The sequence below is a fragment of the Symphodus melops genome (assembly GCF_947650265.1).
Source record: "Symphodus melops genome assembly, chromosome: 5".
Lineage (NCBI taxonomy): Eukaryota > Metazoa > Chordata > Actinopteri > Labriformes > Labridae > Symphodus > Symphodus melops.
The window spans coordinates 23558057-23577628 of record NC_136695.1 but is presented as its reverse complement, the minus strand read 5'-3'; the positions used below and the strand labels follow the sequence as shown (position 1 = coordinate 23577628).

The window sequence follows — 19572 nt, the reverse complement described above, 5'->3', positions numbered from 1 at the left end:
CTCTCCACAGCAAAACGACTCTTGTGTCTGTTTAAAGCAAACACATGGAGTTAAAGAAATTCGGAAAATTGTTTCAGTTGTTGTTAATTTCCTCTCATCGTTTCTCATCTTCTCTGCTCATCCAGTGCACGCGATGCTGAAGTAGCAGCATTCATCATCAGAGCAGTGGGTCTTGTCATTTTATACCTTTAATATCCTCAAATAGGCCGAATTCATTTCAAAGAAACTCTCATTGGTTTTATGTGAACACAAAGCAGAGTGGCATTAACTTTCATATGAAACCTCTCTGACAGAAATCAGACTTGTAATTTGATATTACATTTTGGCTCTTGTCCCATCTGTTTACATGGAGGACAGATTGATGATCTACTGTATACTGCAGCCAGTCAGTCGGGTCATGAATCTTTTGGCTTCACATGAAGTGAGGTGTTGCACTGTTAATTCTTTATACAGTCTATGGTATAAACATAAAGAGAAGTCTGACCTACACCAGTCAGTGAGGTCGTCCTCACCCCTGATTATGTTTAATTACCCTTAGAATTAATATAATTGAATTTAATGAGTCGAAAATTCAAACCCTGCACAGTTTTAAATGATAAAGAATTAACCCATAGAGAACAAGCCAGTCTGTAAACGTGTATTTCTGCTGTAAAAATGTAAACATCATCATGGGACATGATGGTGATTTCTCTGTTTTGGGAGCGCGCCTCATGTGGACACTAAAAAAACTGCAGTTACTTGCACTTTTGTGTTGGCCTCATTTTTTTCAATCCAGAAACTTCCACTTCCTCAATCTGAACGTGCTATCTTATCTGATCTGAGTATGAAGTCAATTTTTTACAAAAAGTCACATTTAAGAATTCATTTAGATTTGTAAAAGAGAGTTAACCTTTTCACTTCTGATCTTGGAAATAATGTCACATATAGCAGACTCAAATGTTGTGGTTTCATTTTTTTATTTGTCATAGTGTCCAGTAAGAAAAGATGGAACATGAACAGACAGGATGTTGAGCTGTTGACTGAACTTTTTGATCAACTTTGATCACTTAGTTGCTGGCCATGGTGCTCTCCAGCCAGTCATTGAAGAGGCAGACCTACAAACAGAGACAGAACAAGGTTTTGGCATCGCAGCTTCAGGGATATCTCATTACTGGACACTTATTCTGAAGAGATAGTTTAGATTTACCTTGGCGTAGACACCGGGGTGATCCCTCTCGGCACATCCGTATCCCCAGGACACAACACCCTGCAGCTGACCGTTGCACACGACGGGGCCACCAGAGTCACCCTGAGAAAAGAGAGTGAAGGATTTCAAAGGTTTAATTAACCTTAAAGGGCCAAACAAGAAAATTCCCATTCCTATAGTTGTGTCTGAACATTCAATGACATACCTGGCAAGAGTCCTTGCCTCCCTCCAGGTATCCAGCGCAGAACATGGCATCAGTGATCATGCCGGGGTAAGAGTTATCACAATCTCTGTCGGACAGGATGGGGATGTTCAAGCACTGCAGCTTGTCGCCGTCAGCAGCTGAGAATCAAGAGAGAAATGCAGAGATCAAAATGGAGCTACAAAGCATTACAGAATTGCAAATGAAGAAACCAATGCAGCATGTCTTACTCACAGGAGCTCATGGTGTTGCCCCAACCGGCGACCTTGCACATGGTGCCAGCGGAGGCACAGCTGGTGGGCAGAGCCACAGTCTGGACGTACTGGTTGAGGGTGGCGGACTTGCTCAGCTTGATCAGCATGATGTCGTTGTTGATGTTGTAGGAGCTGTACCTGGGGTGGCGGATGACGCGGGAGGAGGTGATGAACTGCTCGGTTCCCTCGTTGACTCTGATGTGGTGCTCTCCAAGACGAACCTCAACACGGCTAAAGAAAAAAAAAAAGAAAGAAAGAAAGAAAGAAAAGAGAGGAATTAGAAAAAACCACATAGAAATTTCAATAAATAATGAAGCTGCAAACACCTGAAGAAAACATGAGGAATGTGCTTACGACTTGTAGCAGTGAGCAGCAGACACAACCCAGTCCTTGTTGACCAGGGAGCCTCCACAGAAGTGGTAGCCAGACTGCAGAGAGACCGTATGGGGCTGAGAGTGGGGAGTACATTCATACCCTCCGACGATCTTGTCGTCGTCGGTGGCGACTGAAAATAAACACATATCCACTTATTAGTTGTTGGTTTAAAGACGTCAAACATTCTCAACATAATAAATATACTTTGAGAAAGCATTTCTATTTCTCTTCATTTTTTCATCTCGCCCAAAGTCAGCATTATTTATCAGAGAACTTAGACTTAGACTCCAGGACTGTTAGAGATAACTTAAACCTTCATCAACTCAAAAACACTTTTGGGATAGTCTGTGGTAAAGTTAAAGGATAAAGGTCAGCAGAGCATGAAGGTAAAGAGGTTCACACTCACAAGCAGCTCCGATGAGCAGAACGAAGACTAGAGACCTCATGGTTGCTGAGTGATCTTGTCGATGAGAGACCTTACCTGGAGCTCTGCTTTATATTCACAGTCGGGAGAGCTGCCCTGCTCTCTGACCATGCCCATTGGTCAGTGAAGAGCCAATCACATCACAGCAACAGGATGTTGGGATTAATCAGATTAAAACACTTGTCATGGCTGAAGTTAGGATGATTTAGAAGTCAACAATTTAAAATAAAAATAAAAAGTCATTATATGGCTCCTGAAACCTCTGTCTTTTGTTCATTAACAATAACATCCATTGTACCTCTTCACACATTGCCTTACAGAGTAACACTCACACCCCATATAAAGTTGTGTTATGAAAGTGACACCAGTATTAACCAGTGTGATGACAGAGAGGAATAACTGTTTACATTCTGATGGAGTTAAAACTCAAGAGTCAATAATATTATGTGCAGCTTTTAGTGGGAGGCATCTGGTTGAACTACAGTCATACATTACAGTCATAAATCATGTTTATAGTAAGTAATGAATAATAACTAATCACATACAAATACTGTTTTGTATCCACTGTATTTATTTATCAGATCATGATTACCTGCATAAGTGTGGTTTCAATGAAAAATATATGATAAGCTGTTGTTAAATTTTATGGAACAGTACATTTCATTTGTCTGAGCAGCACTTCTTCTAACTCTTCTCAAAAAAATACATCAACAATTTTTAACAGTTTTTGAGGACTCATTTTGTAAAACACTTGTTTGATACATTTCTTTTGAATTTGAGTTTCTAGTTTTGAAAAAAAATCAATTCAGTTTTTTCCAAGGCAATCATGATATACAACTTTTATTTTGACAAATGCTTGAATCCACCACATTTTTGTTTAAAGCTGGTCAGAGTGCACAGGTACACGGGTCACTCTATCTTTAAATGTGTGTGAACCAGTGACTGTATATACAGATGGACAACGGGCTTCAGCCTCCTCTCACTGTACAAGATAAGGTCAAAATAGCCCCATGGCGGGTGCTGACGTTTTGTGTATTAAGAGCCAGAGCCTGCACAGAAGGATCAACTCGCTTTGTTGATATCTCCACACTTCTGCTAACAACAATATATTTAATTTATATCATTTGTTGATAAAATCACAAATATCCCTCAGTTTTCTGCTCTCCACAGCAAAATGACTCTTGTGTCTGTTTAAAGCAAACACATGGAGTTAAAGAAATTCGGAAAATTGTTTCAGTTGTTGTTAATTTCCTCTCATCGTTTCTCATCTTCTCTGCTCATCCAGTGCACGCGATGCTGAAGTAGCAGCATTCATCATCAGAGCAGTGGGTCTTGTCATTTTATACCTTTAATATCCTCAAATAGGCCGAACTCATTTCAAAGAAACTTTCACTTGTTTTATGTGAACACAAAGCAGAATGGCATTAACTTTCATATGAAACCTCTCTGACAGAAATCAGACTTGTAATTTGATATTACATGTTGGCTCTTGTCCCATCTGTTTACATGGAGGACAGATTGATGATCTACTGTATACTGCAGCCAGTCAGTCGGGTCATGAATCTTTTGGCTTCACTTGAAGTGAGGTGTTGCACTTTGAATTCTTTATACAGTCTATGGTATAAACATAAAGAGAAGTCTGACCTACACCAGTCAGTGAGGTCGTCCTCACCCCTGATTATGTTTAATTACCATTAGAATTAATATAATTGAATTTAATGAGTCGAAAATTCAAACCCTGCACAGTTTTAAATGATAAAGAATTAAACCATAGAGAACAAGCCAGTCTGTAAACATGTATTTCTGCTGTAAAAATGTAAACATCATCATGAGACTTGATGGTGATTTCTCTGTTTTGGGAGCGCGCCTCATGTGGACACTAAAAGAACTGCAGTTACTTGCACTTTTGTGTTGGCCTCATTTTTTTCAATCCAGAAACTTCCACTTCCTCAATCTGAACGTGCTATCTTATCTGATCTGAGTATGAAGTCAATTTTTTACAAAAAGTCACATTTAAGAATTCATTTAGATTTGTAAAAGAGATTTAACCTTTTCACTTCTGATCTTGGAAATAATGTCACATAAAGCAGACTCAAGTGTTATGGTTTCATTTTTTTATTTGTCATAGTGTCTAGTAAGAAAAGATGGAACATGAACAGACAGGATGTTGAGCTGTTGACTGAACTTTTTGATCACTTAGTTGCTGGCCATGGTGCTCTCCAGCCAGTCGTTGAAGAGGCAGACCTACAAACAGAGACAGAACAAGGTTTTAGCATCACAGCTTCAGGGATATCTCATTACTGGACACTTATTCTGAAGAGATAGTTTAGATTTACCTTGGCGTAGACACCGGGGTGATCCCTCTCGGCACATCCGTATCCCCAGGACACAACACCCTGCAGCTGACCGTTGCACACGACGGGGCCACCAGAGTCACCCTGAGAAAAGAGAGTGAAGGATTTCAAAGGTTTAATTAACCTTAAAGGGCCAAACAAGAAAATTCTCATTCCTATAGTTGTGTCTGAACATTCAATGACATACCTGGCAAGAGTCCTTGCCTCCCTCCAGGTATCCAGCGCAGAACATGGCATCAGTGATCATGCCGGGGTAAGAGTTATCACAATCTCTGTCGGACAGGATGGGGATGTTCAAGCACTGCAGCTTGTCGCCGTCAGCAGCTGAGAATCAAGAGAGAAATGCAGAGATCAAAATGGAGCTACAAAGCATTACAGAATTACAAATGAAGAAACCAATGCAGCATGTCTTACTCACAGGAGCTCATGGTGTTGCCCCAACCGGCGACCTTGCACATGGTGCCAGCGGAGGCACAGCTGGTGGGCAGAGCCACAGTCTGGACGTACTGGTTGAGGGTGGCGGACTTGCTCAGCTTGATCAGCATGATGTCGTTGTTGATGTTGTAGGAGCTGTACCTGGGGTGGCGGATGACGCGGGAGGAGGTGATGAACTGCTCGGTTCCCTCGTTGACTCTGATGTGGTGCTCTCCAAGACGAACCTCAATACGGCTAAAGAAAAAGACAAAAAGGGGAGGAATTAGAAAAAAAACACATATAAATTTCAATAAATAATGAAGCTGCAAACACCTGAAGAAAACATGAGGAATGTGCTTACGACTTGTAGCAGTGAGCAGCAGACACAACCCAGTCCTTGTTGACCAGGGAGCCTCCACAGAAGTGGTAGCCAGACTGCAGAGAGACCGTATGGGGCTGGGAGTGGGGAGTACATTCATACCCTCCGACGATCTTGTCGTCGTCGGTGGCGACTGAAAATACACACATATCCACTTATTAGTTGTTGGTTTAAAGACGTCAAACATTCTCAACAAAATAAATATACTTTGAGAAAGCATTTCTATTTCTCTTCATGTTTTCATCTTTTCCAAAGTCAGCATTATTCATCAGAGAACTTAGACTTAGACTCCAGGACTGTTAGAGATAACTTAAACCTTCATCAACTCAAAAACACTTTTGGGATAGTCTTTGGTAAAGTTAAAGGATAAAGGTCAGCAGAGCGTGAAGGTAAAGAGGTTCACACTTACAAGCAGCTCCGATGAGCAGAACGAAGACTAGAGACCTCATGGTTGCTGAGTGATCTTGTCGATGAGAGACCTTACCTGGAGCTCTGCTTTATATTCACAGTCGGGAAAGCTGCCCTGCTCTCTGACCATGCTCATTGGTCAGTGAAGAGCCAATCACATCACAGCAACAGGATGTTGAGATTAATCAGATTAAAACACTTGTCATGGCTGAAGTTAGGATGATTTAGAAGTCAACATTTTAAAATAAAAATAAAAAGTCATTATATGGCTCCTGAAACCTCTGTCTTTTGTTCATTAACAATAACATCCATTGTACCTCTTCACATGTTAATTTACAAAGTAACACTCACAGCCCCTTATAAAGTTGTGTTATGAAAGTGACACCAATATTAACCAGTGTGATGACAGAGAGGAATAACTGTTTACATTCTGATGAAGTTAAAACTCAAGAGTCAATAATATTATGTGCAGCTTTTAGTGGGAGGCATCTAGTTGAACTACAGTCATACATTACAGTCATAAATCATGTTCATAGTAAGTAATGAATAATAACTAATCATATACAAATACTGTTTTGTATCCACTGTATTTAGTTATCAGATCATGATTACCTGCATAAGTGTGGTTTCAATGAAAAAATATGATAAGCTGTTGTTAAATTTTATTGAACAGTACATTTCATTTGTCTGAGCAGCACTTCTTCTAACTCTTCTCAAAAATATACATCAATAATTTTTAACAGTTTTTGAGGACTCATTTTGTAAAACACTTGTTTTTGATACATTTCTTTTGAATTTGAGTTTCTAGTTTTGAAAAAAATCCATTCAGTTTTTTCCAAGGCAATCATGATATACAACTTTTATTTTGACAAATGCTTGAATCCACCACGTTTCTGTTTAAAGCTGGTCAGAGTGCACAGGTACAGGAGTCATTCTATATTTAAATGTGTGTGAACCAGTGACTGTATATACAGATGGACAACACGATTCAGCCTCCTCTCACTGTACAAGATAAGGTCAAAATAGCCCCATGGCGGGTGCTGACGTTTTGTGTATTAAGAGCCAGAGCCTGCACAGAAGGGATCAGCTCGCTTTGTTGATATCTCCACACTTCTGCTAACAACAATATATTTAATTTATATCATTTGTTGATAAAATCACAAATATCCCTCAGTTTCCTGCTCTCCACAGCAAAACGACTCTTGTGTCTGTTTAAAGCAAACACATGGAGTTAAAGAAATTCGTCAAATTGTTTTAGTTGTTGTTAATTTCCTCTCATCGTTTCTCATCTTCTCTGCTCATCCAGTGCACGCGATGCTGAAGTAGCAGCATTCATCATCAGAGCAGTGGGTCTTGTCATTTTATACCTTTAATATCCTCAAATAGGCCGAACACATTGAAAAGAAACTCTCATTGGTTTTATGTGAACACAAAGCAGAGTGGCATTAACTTTCATATGAAACCTCTCTGACAGAAATCAGACTTGTAATTTGATATTACAGTTTGACTCTTTTCCCATCTGTTTACATGGAGGACAGATTGATGATCTACTGTATACTGCAGCCAGTCAGTCGGGTCATGAATCTTTTGGCTTCACTTGAAGTGAGGTGTTGCACTGTTAATTCTTTATACAGTCTATGGTATAAACATAAAGAGAAGTCTGACCTACACCAGTCAGTGAGGTCGTCCTCACCCCTGATTATGTTTAATTACCCTTAGAATTAATATAATTGAATTTAATGAGTCAAAAATTCAAACCCTGCACAGCTTTAAATGATAAAGAATGAAACCTTAGAGAACAAGCCAATTTGTACACCTGTATTTCTGCTGTAACAATGTACATTTTATTATGGGACTTGATGGTGATTTCTCTGTTTTGGGAGCGAGCCTCATGTGGACACTAAAAGAACTGCAGTTACTGGCACTTTTGTGTTGGCCTCATTTTTTTTAATCCAGAAACTTCCACTTCCTCAATCTGAACGTGCTATCTTATCTGATCTGAGTATGAAGTCAATTTTTTACAAAAAGTCACATTTGAGAATTCATTTAGATTTGTAAAAGAGAGTTAACCTTTTAACTTCTGATCTTGGAAATAATGTCACATAAAGCAGACTCAAGTGTTTTGCTTTCATTTTTTTATTTGTCATAGTGTCCAGTAAGAAAAGATGGAACATGAACAGACAGGATGTTGAGCTGTTGACTGAACTTTTTGATCAACTTTGATCACTTAGTTGCTGGCCATGGTGCTCTCCAGCCAGTCGTTGAAGAGGCAGACCTACAAACAGAGACAGAACAAGGTTTTGGCATCACAGCTTCAGGGATATCTCATTACTGGACACTTATTCTGAAGAGATAGTTTAGATTTACCTTGGCGTAGACACCGGGGTGATCCCTCTCGGCACATCCGTATCCCCAGGACACAACACCCTGCAGCTGACCGTTGCACACGACGGGGCCACCAGAGTCACCCTGAGAAAAGAGAGTGAAGGATTTCAAAGGTTTAATTAACCTTAAAGGGCCAAACAAGAAAATTCCCATTCCTATAGTTGTGTCTGAACATTCAATGACATACCTGGCAAGAGTCCTTGCCTCCCTCCAGGTATCCAGCGCAGAACATGGCATCAGTGATCATGCCGGGGTAAGAGTTATCACAATCTCTGTCGGACAGGATGGGGATGTTCAAGCACTGCAGCTTGTCGCCGTCAGCAGCTGAGAATCAAGAGAGAAATGCAGAGATCAAAATGGAGCTACAAAGCTTTACAGAATTACAAATGAAGAAACCAATGCAGCATGTCTTACTCACAGGAGCTCATGGTGTTGCCCCAACCGGCGACCTTGCACATGGTGCCAGCGGAGGCACAGCTGGTGGGCAGAGCCACAGTCTGGACGTACTGGTTGAGGGTGGCGGACTTGCTCAGCTTGATCAGCATGATGTCGTTGTTGATGTTGTAGGAGCTGTACCTGGGGTGGCGGATGACGCGGGAGGAGGTGATGAACTGCTCGGTTCCCTCGTTGACCCTGATGTGGTGCTCTCCAAGACGAACCTCAACACGGCTAAAGAAAAAGACAAAAAGGGGAGGAATTAGAAAAAAAACACATATAAATTTCAATAAATAATGAAGCTGCAAACACCTGAAGAAAACATGAGGAATGTGCTTACGACTTGTAGCAGTGAGCAGCAGACACAACCCAGTCCTTGTTGACCAGGGAGCCTCCACAGAAGTGGTAGCCAGACTGCAGAGAGACCGTATGGGGCTGGGAGTGGGGAGTACATTCATACCCTCCGACGATCTTGTCGTCGTCGGTGGCGACTGAAAAGAAACACATATCCACTTATTAGTTGTTGGTTTAAAGATGTCAAACATTCTCAACAATATAAATATACTTTGAGAAAGAATTTCTATTTCTCTTCATTTTTTCATCTCGCCCAAAGTCAGCATTATTCATCAGAGAACTTAGACTTAGACTCCAGGACTGTTAGAGATAACTTAAACCTTCATCAACTCAAAAACACTTTTGGGATAGTCTGTGGTAAAGTTAAAGGATAAAGGTCAGTAGAGCGTGAAGGTAAAGAGGTTCACACTCACAAGCAGCTCCGATGAGCAGAACGAAGACTAGAGACCTCATGGTTGCTGAGTGATCTTGTCGATGAGAGACCTTACCTGGAGCTCTGCTTTATATTCACAGTCGGGAGAGCTGCCCTGCTCTCTGACCATGCTCATTGGTCAGTGAAGAGCCAATCACATCACAGCAGTAGGATGTTGAGATTAATCAGATTAAAATCACTTGTCATGGCTAAAATTAGGATGATTTAGAAATCAACATTTTAAAATTAAAATAAAAAGTTATTATATGGCTCCTGAAACCTCTGTCTTTTGTTCATTAACAATAACATCCATTGTACCTCTTCACACATTGCCTTACAGAGTAACACTCACACCCCATATAAAGTTGTGTTATGAAAGTGACACCAATATTAACCAGTGTGATGACAGAGAGGAATAACTGTTTACATTCTGATTTAGTTAAAACTCAAGAGTCAATAATATTATGTGCAGCTTTTAGTGGGAGGCATCTAGTTGAACTACAGTCATACATTACAGTCATAAATCATGTGTATAGTAAGTAATGAATAATAACTAATCACATACAAATACTGTTTTGTATCCACTTCATTTATTTATCAGATCATGATTACCTGCATAAGTGTGGTTTAAATGAAAAAATATGATAAGCTGTTGTTAAATTTTATTAAACAGTACATTTCATTTGTCTGAGCAGCACTTCTTCTAACTCTTCTCAAAAATATACATCAATAATTTTTAACAGTTTTTGAGGACTCATTTTGTAAAACACTTGTTTTTGATACATTTCTTTTGAATTTGAGTTTCTAGTTTTGAAAAAAATCCATTCAGTTTTTTCCAAGGCAATCATGATATACAACTTTTATTTTGACAAATGCTTGAATCCACCACGTTTCTGTTTAAAGCTGGTCAGAGTGCACAGGTACAGGAGTCATTCTATATTTAAATGTGTGTGAACCAGTGACTGTATATACAGATGGACAACGCGCTTCAGCCTCCTCTCACTGTACAAGATAAGGTCAAAATAGCCCCATGGCGGGTGCTGACGTTTTGTGTATTAAGAGCCAGAGCCTGCACAGAAGGGATCAGCTCGCTTTGTTGATATCTCCACACTTCTGCTAACAACAATATATTTAATTTATATCATTTGTTGATAAAATTACAAATATCCCTCAGTTTTCTGCTCTCCACAGCAAAACGACTCTTGTGTCTGTTTAAAGCAAACACATGGAGTTAAAGAAATTCGTCAAATTGTTTTGGTTGTTGTTAATTTCCTCTCATCGTTTCTCATCTTCTCTGCTCATCCAGTGCACGCGATGCTGAAGTAGCAGCATTCATCATCAGAGCAGTGGGTCTTGTCATTTTATGCCTTTAATAGCATCAAATAGGCCGAACTCATTGAAAAGAAACTCTCACTTGTTTTATGTGAACACAAAGCAGAGTGGCATTAACTTTCATATGAAACCTCTCTGACCGAAATCAGACTTGTACTTTGATATTACAGTTTGACTCTTTTCCCATCTGTTTACATGGAGGACAGATTGATGATCTACTGTATACTGCAGCCAGTCAGTCGGGTCATGAATCTTTTGGCTTCACTTGAAGTGAGGTGTTGCACTGTTAATTCTTTATACAGTCTATGGTATAAACATAAAGAGAAGTCTGACCTACACCAGTCAGTGAGGTCGTCCTCACCCCTGATTATGTTTAATTACCCTTAGAATTAATATACTGTAAATTCCGGACTATAAGCCGCTACTTTTTTCTCACACTTCGAGCACTGCGGCTTCTACTCCGCTGCGGCTTATTTATGGATTTTTCTTGGGGGACAATGAGCTTGTGCCGCAAAAACATTTGTCCTCGTCACATCGGATCTTAATATCAGTCATTTTGCGCTTCATGCACGCACCCTCATCATGGAAAACACACGGAGAAATACATATGATGCAGCTTTCAAGTTAAAGGCGATCGAGCTGGCTGTCAAAGAAGCTAATAGAGCTGCTGCACGTAAAGTTGACACTGACAGCGACAACGAAAAAGACACTGAGGAAGTGAGTAATGAAGTCATTCCGAGTCAGTGAATGGATGGACTTTTTCTTGTGAAATGTATTACGGTAATCTTTTTCATCAGCCGTGTTACAGACACTGTTCGATCAAGGATTTACAGTAGGCTTCGTATTTACGGATGTTACCGGTAGTACGTATTTAATTAAAAGCTAAAACAATATTTTTGTGTCACGCCTTTCTGTGTAAATAGCTCTGTTATAACGTGAACACCTGCGGCTTATAATCAAGTGCGGCTTATATATGTACAAATACATTTATTTACTTATTTTTAGCCGGTGCGGCTTATATCCAGGTGCGCTCAATAGTCCGGAATTTACGGTAATTGAATTTAATGAGTCAAAAAATTCAAACCCTGCACAGCTTTAAATGATAAAGAATTAAGCCATAGAGAACAAGCCAGTCTGTAAACATGTATTTCTGCTGTAACAATGTACATTTTATTATGGGACTTGATGGTGATTTCTCTGTTTTGGGAGCGAGCCTCATGTGGACACTAAAAGAACTGCAGTTACTTGCACTTTTGTGTTGGCCTCATTTTTTTTAATCCAGAAACTGCCACGTGCTCAATCTGAACATGCTATCTTATCTGATCTGAGTATGAAGTCATTATTTACAAAAAGTCACATTTAAGAATTCATTTAGATTTGTAAAAGAGAGTTAACCTTTTAACTTCTGATCTTGGAAATAATGTCACATAAAGCAGACTCAAGTGTTTTGCTTTCATTTTTTTATTTGTCATAGTGTCCAGTAAGAAAAGATGGAACATGAACAGACAGGATGTTGAGCTGTTGACTGAACTTTTTGATCAACTTTGATCACTTAGTTGCTGGCCATGGTGCTCTCCAGCCAGTCGTTGAAGAGGCAGACCTACAAACAGAGACAGAACAAGGTTTTAGCATCGCAGCTTCAGGGATATCTCATTACTGGGTACTTATTCTGAAGAGATAGTTTAGATTTACCTTGGCGTAGACACCGGGGTGATCCCTCTCGGCACATCCGTATCCCCAGGACACAACACCCTGCAGCTGACCGTTGCACACGACGGGGCCACCAGAGTCACCCTGAGAAAAGAGAGTGAAGGATTTCAAAGGTTTAATTAACCTTAAAGGGCCAAACAAGAAAATTCTCATTCCTATAGTTGTGTCTGAACATTCAATGACATACCTGGCAAGAGTCCTTGCCTCCCTCCAGGTATCCAGCGCAGAACATGGCATCAGTGATCATGCCGGGGTAAGAGTTATCACAATCTCTGTCGGACAGGATGGGGATGTTCAAGCACTGCAGCTTGTTTCTGTCATCAGCTGAGAATCAAGAGAGAAATGCAGAGATCAAAATGGAGCTACAAAGCATTACAGAATTACAACTGAAGAAACCAATGCAGCATGTCTTACTCACAGGAGCTCATGGTGTTGCCCCAACCGGCGACCTTGCACATGGTGCCAGCGGAGGCACAGCTGGTGGGCAGAGCCACAGGCTGGACGTACTGGTTGAGGGTGGCGGACTTGCTCAGCTTGATCAGCATGATGTCGTTGTCGATGTTGTAGGAGCTGTACCTGGGGTGGCGGATGACGCGGGAGGAGGTGATGAACTGCTCGGTTCCCTCGTTGACCTTGATCAGGTGCTCTCCAAGACGAACCTCAATACGGCTAAAAAAGAAAGAAAAGTGAGGAATTAGAAAAAAACACATAGAAATTTCAATAAATAATGAAGCTGCAAACACCTGAAGAAAACATGAGGAATGTGCTTACGACTTGTAGCAGTGAGCAGCAGACACAACCCAGTCCTTGTTGACCAGGGAGCCTCCACAGAAGTGGTAGCCAGACTGCAGAGAGACCGTATGGGGCTGGGAGTGGGGAGTACATTCATACCCTCCGACGATCTTGTCGTCGTCGAGGGCAACTGAAGATACACACATATCCACTTATTATTAGTTGGTTTAAAGACGTCAAACATTCTCAACAAAATAAATGCACTTTAATATAAATATACTATTGCTTTTAATTTTTCACCAAAGTCAGCATTATTCATCAGAGAACTTAGACTTAGACTCCAGGACTGTTAGAGATAACTTAAACCTTTATCAACTCAAAAACACTTTTGGGATAGTCTTTGGTAAAGTTAAAGGATAAAGGTCAGCAGAGCGTGAAGGTAAAGAGGTTCACACTCACAAGCAGCTCCGATGAGCAGAACGAAGACTAGAGACCTCATGGTTGCTGAGTGATCTTGTCGATGAGAGACCTTACCTGGAGCTCTGCTTTATATTCACAGTCGGGAGAGCTGCCCTGCTCTCTGACCATGCTCATTGGTCAGTGAAGAGCCAATCACATCACAGCAGCAGGATGTTGGGATTAATCAGATTAAAAACACTTATCATGGCTGAAATTTGGACGATTTAGAAGTCAACACATTTTAAAATTAGAATGACAATTCATAAGTCGTATTATTGTTTTTCACTTATTTTATTGTGACAAAGTGAAGAAAAAGATAAATATGTTTACATATAAATGACAACAGAGCAAAAGCAAATACAATAAAACAGCAACAGATTTTACAGTGTTTACAGGAAGTTGAAGTTGAAAGAATAAATATATGTCTATGTATATAATGGGAGTTGATGGGGATTCCTCTGTTTTAAACTAAATAGATATGATATGCTGTTTAATTGGATAAAATGTTACTAAACAGTAAATGACAATTTTCACAGCACCACTTGCTCAAAATAACAATACTTTATCTAATAGTTTGCATGGCAAACATGTGCAATATTTGTTCTGCTACATTTTTTCTTCTTGATTTTAGTTTTTTGGTGTAGAAAGATTTCAGTTCAGTTCTCTCCATGACTATCGTGACATAAACTTTTGTGTTCGCAAAAGTTGGAATCCACTATGTTTGTGTTGAAAGTTGGTCAGAGTGCACAGCGACTCGAGTTACTCTGTATTTAGATATGTGTGAACATTTCACAGCTGTGTGATTCTCAGCATCTGTTGCTCGATCACTTGATTCAGATATGAGATATGAGACCTTGAGAGGTAATCACTTATTTCACACAGCCCTTTTTGATCAACAGGAACTTGTGTAAGTATAACCACCAACAAATATTTTTCAAGGTGAAAAGTCACATGTTTTAGAACGATCAATTGTACATAGTTAAATTAAAATACCCAGGTCCAAAGCGTTTCCCCCCTCAGTCCACTGTGGACATACAAACCTTAGCAGAACAGTGATGAATAATCTTTAAAGTACCACATTTGTAAGATTATATTTCCTCACTGCTCTTCTAAAAATATACATTTTTTAAATTAAAAACTGGCACAAAACACCGAAGTGATGATTTTGAAGAAGCTATGGTAGTTTCAGGAGAGAAATATTCTTCAAAGATTGTCTCTTGTTCTTTCTCATGGACAATATATAACGTAATGAAAACATGTGCACATGTGTCTAAACAAGTCCTGTATGTGGCATTTAGATTAATTAATTAGCTAAATAAGTTTAATTTTCCCAGAAAGGTCTAAATTTTAAACTCTTTGTAGGAAATCGATTCGCCATACCGAGGCCGTGTGGGGTGATGGTGGAGCATCGTCCCAAGTGGAGGCTACAGCCCGCCAGGTGCGAATCCAACCTGTCTCTTTACCGCATGTCAATCCACACTCTCTATCTCTCCCTGATTTCCATCTTTATTCACTTTCTTATCTGTCCAATAGAAGCACGAAAACCCACAAAATAAATCTTTAAAAAAAGAAAGAAAGAAAAGTGTGCGGGAAGAACAAAGTTGGAAGGATCATTCAAATGTTTCATCCGGGTGTTTCACGGAACTGTTTATACTCTCTTGAGCTTATGCCGCCTCAGCTGATCCACAGGCTGCACATTCAGGTCGAAGGTTGTTTCTATAAACACATTACTTTCCATGACATTTATATTTCTGTGTAAGCAAATCTATTTGTATAAAATGTATGAACCTAATTTATAATATTCTGTTCATCCCTCAATTCACTGAGGACAATATTTTCAGATGGATCTAAACACTGTAGGGAAATTCATTTATTTAAGGAGTCATGTTCCTCTCTTCAGTGTCCAATATAATCCATGTGATTCAAGCTTATCATTGGTAGACATTCTCAGCATCACTTTTATAAGATCTAAAAAGTAGCTTGTACTTCAGGGGATTGTTTTTTGTTTTCTTTGCAGAACTTTAAATGAATTGGTTCTTATTATTGGTGTGCATTACAGTAACGTCAAGCGTCAACAGTAAAGTCAGGGACGATGAAAAATAACAAACAGTGAATTCATCGAGTATCATTCTCCTTTTTGATTTGACACAGTATTTGTTTTTTTTTCTCTCTGTGTTGTATATCTGCTGGCACTACAATGAAGTGACCTTTTCTTGCGTTTCCACAGGCTGGCTTTTCCTGTAAAAGCCATAATCTACAAACAGTGGTTGTGAACCAGGCCATCTGCAGAGCTGTACGCACGTCTTTACAGCACGATCCATCCATGTCAACGTTCACCACACCGTTTGTTTTCCTTTAGAGGACATTTTAAAGGATAAACATGCATTCTGCATCTATTCAGCCAGCAAGTACAGGTCATGGGAAACATGCTTTTCATTTGATGCAAAAAAATTAATAATAAAAGCATTTTCCATTCTCTTTGAAACAGATTGATAGCGATTAACATATGCAGTGTATCAGTACACTATCCCACAGCTAGGCAAATGTTTGCTTTTCCAGGACCAAAATATTTTTCAGGATCCTGATTGGTCCAAAATAAGCCTTTGGGTGTGTCTTAGAAGAGGAACGATCATATATAAAGCCGGCCTCCAACCAAAGTCCCTCATCCACAAGATCACTCAATAACCATGAGGTCTCTGGTCTTTATTCTGCTCATCGGAGCTGCTTGTAAGAACCCGATTTTCTGCATCTATCAACTAGTTCTGATCACTGAAATCTAAAAATGTTCTCTTGGTTGTTTACTATTGTACATTCTATGTGTTTTCAGTCGCCACCGACGACGACAAGATCGTCGGAGGGTATGAATGTACTCCCCACTCCCAGCCCCATACGGTCTCTCTGCAGTCTGGCTACCACTTCTGTGGAGGCTCCCTGGTCAACAAGGACTGGGTTGTGTCTGCTGCTCACTGCTACAAGTCGTAAGCACATTCCTCATGTTTTCTTCAGGTGTTTGCAGCTTCATTATTTATTGAAATTTCTATGTGTTTTTTTTCTAATTCCTCCCCTTTTTGTCTTTTTCTTTAGCCGTGTTGAGGTTCGTCTTGGAGAGCACCACATCAGGGTCAACGAGGGAACCGAGCAGTTCATCACCTCCTCCCGCGTCATCCGCCACCCCAGGTACAGCTCCTACAACATCAACAACGACATCATGCTGATCAAGCTGAGCAAGTCCGCCACCCTCAACCAGTACGTCCAGACTGTGGCTCTGCCCACCAGCTGTGCCTCCGCTGGCACCATGTGCAAGGTCGCCGGTTGGGGCAACACCATGAGCTCCTGTGAGTAAGACATGCTGCATTGGTTTCTTCTTTTGTAATTCTGTAATGCTTTGTAGCTCCATTTTGATCTCTGCATTTCTCTCTTGATTCTCAGCTGCTAACGGCGACAAGCTGCAGTGCTTGAACATCCCCATCCTGTCCGACAGAGATTGTGATAACTCTTACCCCGGCATGATCACTGATGCCATGTTCTGCGCTGGATACCTGGAGGGAGGCAAGGACTCTTGCCAGGTATGTCATTGAATGTTCAGACACAAATATAGGAATGGGAATTTTCTTGTTTGACCCTTTAAGGTTAATTAAACCTTTGAAATCCTTCACTCTCTTTTCTCAGGGTGACTCTGGTGGCCCCGTCGTGTGCAACGGTCAGCTGCAGGGTGTTGTGTCATGGGGATACGGATGTGCCGAGAGGGATCACCCCGGTGTCTACGCCAAGGTAAATCTAAACTATCTCTTCAGAATAAGTGTCCAGTAATGAGATATCCCTGAAGCTGTGATGCTAAAACCTTGTTCTGTCTCTGTTTGTAGGTCTGCCTCTTCAACGACTGGCTGGAGAGCACCATGGCCAGCAACTAAGTGATCAAAGTTGATCAAAAAGTTCAGTCAACAGCTCAACATCCTGTCTGTTCATGTTCCATCTTTTCTTACTGGACACTATGACAAATAAAAAAATGAAAGCAAAACACATGAGTCTGCTTTATGTGACATTATTTCCAAGATCAGAAGTTAAAAGGTTAACTCTCTTTTACAAATCTAAATGAATTCTTAAATGTGACTTTTTGTAAATAATGACTTCATACTCAGATCAGATAAGCTCGCACGTTCAGATTTAGGAAGTGGCAGTTTCTGGATTAAAAAAAATGAGGCCAACACAAAAGTAACTGCAGTTCTTTTAGTGTCCACATGAGGCTCGCTCACAAAACAGAGAAATCACCATCAAGTCTCATAATAATGTTTACATTCTGGCCAGCAACTAAGTCTGATCATGTGACGCCCTTCTTACTCAGCTGCTTGTCTTCGAACAGTCTAACTCGAATATTATTGTCAAGTTTTGAAAAATGTGCAGCCACTTTCCATCTGAGTCAATAAAGTATTAAAAGTCAAACCTTGTTTTTTCTTTCAGTTTTTCTAACCTGTCTTAAGTTTGAACTGGTTAAATGAAAGATGACCATTTAAAATGCTGCTAATGCATATGAAGGTTAAGAGATTTCTTCTGACAGATCAAGAATTGTTCAGCAGCACGGTTTGGTATTGCACAAACAGACAATATGAGAATAAACAGCAACCATTTCTTAGAAAATGACTGAAAAGTGCAGCTTAAAAAAAAGCAGTGGGCAACTTTAAAACTTCTAATCATGCAAATAGTGTTACCAATTATTTATATATCATGTGAACTGATTGTCAGTGTCATTTTTTATGGTATGCATAATAAAATCATTGTGACATGATGACTGACAATGGAGGCTACGGGTTTCCACAACTCTGTCTCTATCATGTTTTTTCTTCAATTTACTTGGTTTAATAGCCTTTTATCCTAAAAAGAAATGAAAGCAAAGCCCTTTGCTTTTAGAGCAGACCACAAAATTGCAAACTCAATAGAAATTCAGGGACGAATACATATAATGGAAGAAACAAAAGCACTGCAGGTGGGTTTATGATTATGAAAAAGGCTTGATTTAAATGAATCAAGTCTGGAAAAGATGCCATAAGAAGTGCAAGAAATGTCTAAAAGTAAAGTATCACAACAGACAAGACCGAGATCCTATCACTTTAAGATGTTTTATCAGTAGATGCCATATTGACTGACTGTGAGAAAAGCTCATCTGGACCTGCATCCAGGGCCGAGCCAAGGTCAGGAGAATCATTATAGCCTGTTCAAAACATGCTGTGTAATCAAAGCAGGCCAGAGCAACAACATGACATACAAATTTAACTCACAAGGTTTCAACGTGTACATTTTTAAACACACTTAAACCAGGCTACTTTTAAAATTTAAAAGCCCTGTTTGGCCTGAATTGTAGTTGAGTGAGAAAGTTATTGGGTCAGGAGATGTGTCTGAAAAGTTACTTAATACAGTGTATGAAAACCCAATAGCCTATGGATCAGTTTGATCTACCAACAACCAACCAACCAAGTCTATGTTATTTTATCTGTTCCTGGGAAGAGTGAGGATCATCCATAGACTGCAACTATTATCTTTACAAAATAAAATAAAATAAAACAGATCATCTTTAGAACAACGGATCTCGTATAATGAGGCGGAGTTAAGCGGAACTTACACTCAAACGTGCCTTTGTAACGTCGGACACATTTCGACGACGCACCAGTAATGGCAGTCCCCATTATCTCCGCATTGACATAACTGACCTCAGGGTTTGTGTTGACTTGAACCCTTAAATATTAGCCTTTGCGTGCACATTTC

The 19572-nt window shown here is 40.0% G+C and overlaps 4 protein-coding genes and 1 pseudogene across 6 annotated transcripts; 1 reads left to right on the top strand and 4 right to left on the bottom strand.

The window, feature by feature from the left end:
* Nucleotides 1–937: 937 nt before the first annotated feature.
* LOC306824738 (trypsin-1-like) lies at nucleotides 938–2558 on the bottom strand (annotated as a pseudogene). Its single transcript, XR_013781770.1, has 6 exons — nucleotides 2424–2558; nucleotides 1997–2147; nucleotides 1623–1873; nucleotides 1392–1528; nucleotides 1187–1288; nucleotides 938–1094 (listed from the first exon to the last, which is right to left on the bottom strand). The product of XR_013781770.1 is annotated as a trypsin-1-like (transcript).
* A 2070-nt stretch (nucleotides 2559–4628) lies between these two features.
* Nucleotides 4629–6048, bottom strand: LOC306824742 (trypsin-1-like). The gene is made up of 6 exons (XM_079345055.1): nucleotides 5998–6048; nucleotides 5571–5721; nucleotides 5214–5464; nucleotides 4983–5119; nucleotides 4778–4879; nucleotides 4629–4685 (listed from the first exon to the last, which is right to left on the bottom strand). The coding sequence occupies exons 1-6, from the start codon at nucleotides 6035–6037 to the stop codon at nucleotides 4638–4640; spliced, it is 729 nt and encodes a 242-aa protein (XP_079201181.1). The 5' UTR covers nucleotides 6038–6048; the 3' UTR covers nucleotides 4629–4637.
* A 2068-nt stretch (nucleotides 6049–8116) lies between these two features.
* Nucleotides 8117–9658, bottom strand: LOC306824745 (trypsin-1-like). Its single transcript, XM_079345058.1, has 6 exons — nucleotides 9584–9658; nucleotides 9157–9307; nucleotides 8800–9050; nucleotides 8569–8705; nucleotides 8364–8465; nucleotides 8117–8271 (listed from the first exon to the last, which is right to left on the bottom strand). The coding sequence occupies exons 1-6, from the start codon at nucleotides 9621–9623 to the stop codon at nucleotides 8224–8226; spliced, it is 729 nt and encodes a 242-aa protein (XP_079201184.1). The 5' UTR covers nucleotides 9624–9658; the 3' UTR covers nucleotides 8117–8223.
* A 2701-nt stretch (nucleotides 9659–12359) lies between these two features.
* On the bottom strand, nucleotides 12360–19535 carry LOC306824736 (trypsin-1-like). Of its 2 annotated transcripts, none has more exons than XM_079345025.1 (6): nucleotides 19430–19535; nucleotides 13396–13546; nucleotides 13043–13293; nucleotides 12812–12948; nucleotides 12607–12708; nucleotides 12360–12514 (listed from the first exon to the last, which is right to left on the bottom strand). In XM_079345025.1, exons 1-6 carry the CDS (start codon nucleotides 19491–19493, stop codon nucleotides 12467–12469), a joined length of 753 nt encoding a protein of 250 aa, XP_079201151.1. In that variant the 5' UTR covers nucleotides 19494–19535; the 3' UTR covers nucleotides 12360–12466. The 2 variants fall into 2 exon arrangements, with proteins under 2 accessions (XP_079201151.1, XP_079201150.1); XM_079345024.1 differs by lacking the exon at nucleotides 19430–19535 and adding an exon at nucleotides 13816–13887.
* LOC306824743 (trypsin-1-like) lies at nucleotides 16050–17835 on the top strand. The gene is made up of 6 exons (XM_079345056.1): nucleotides 16050–16542; nucleotides 16643–16793; nucleotides 16900–17150; nucleotides 17245–17381; nucleotides 17485–17586; nucleotides 17679–17835. The coding sequence occupies exons 1-6, from the start codon at nucleotides 16503–16505 to the stop codon at nucleotides 17724–17726; spliced, it is 729 nt and encodes a 242-aa protein (XP_079201182.1). The 5' UTR covers nucleotides 16050–16502; the 3' UTR covers nucleotides 17727–17835.
* Nucleotides 19536–19572: the final 37 nt, after the last annotated feature.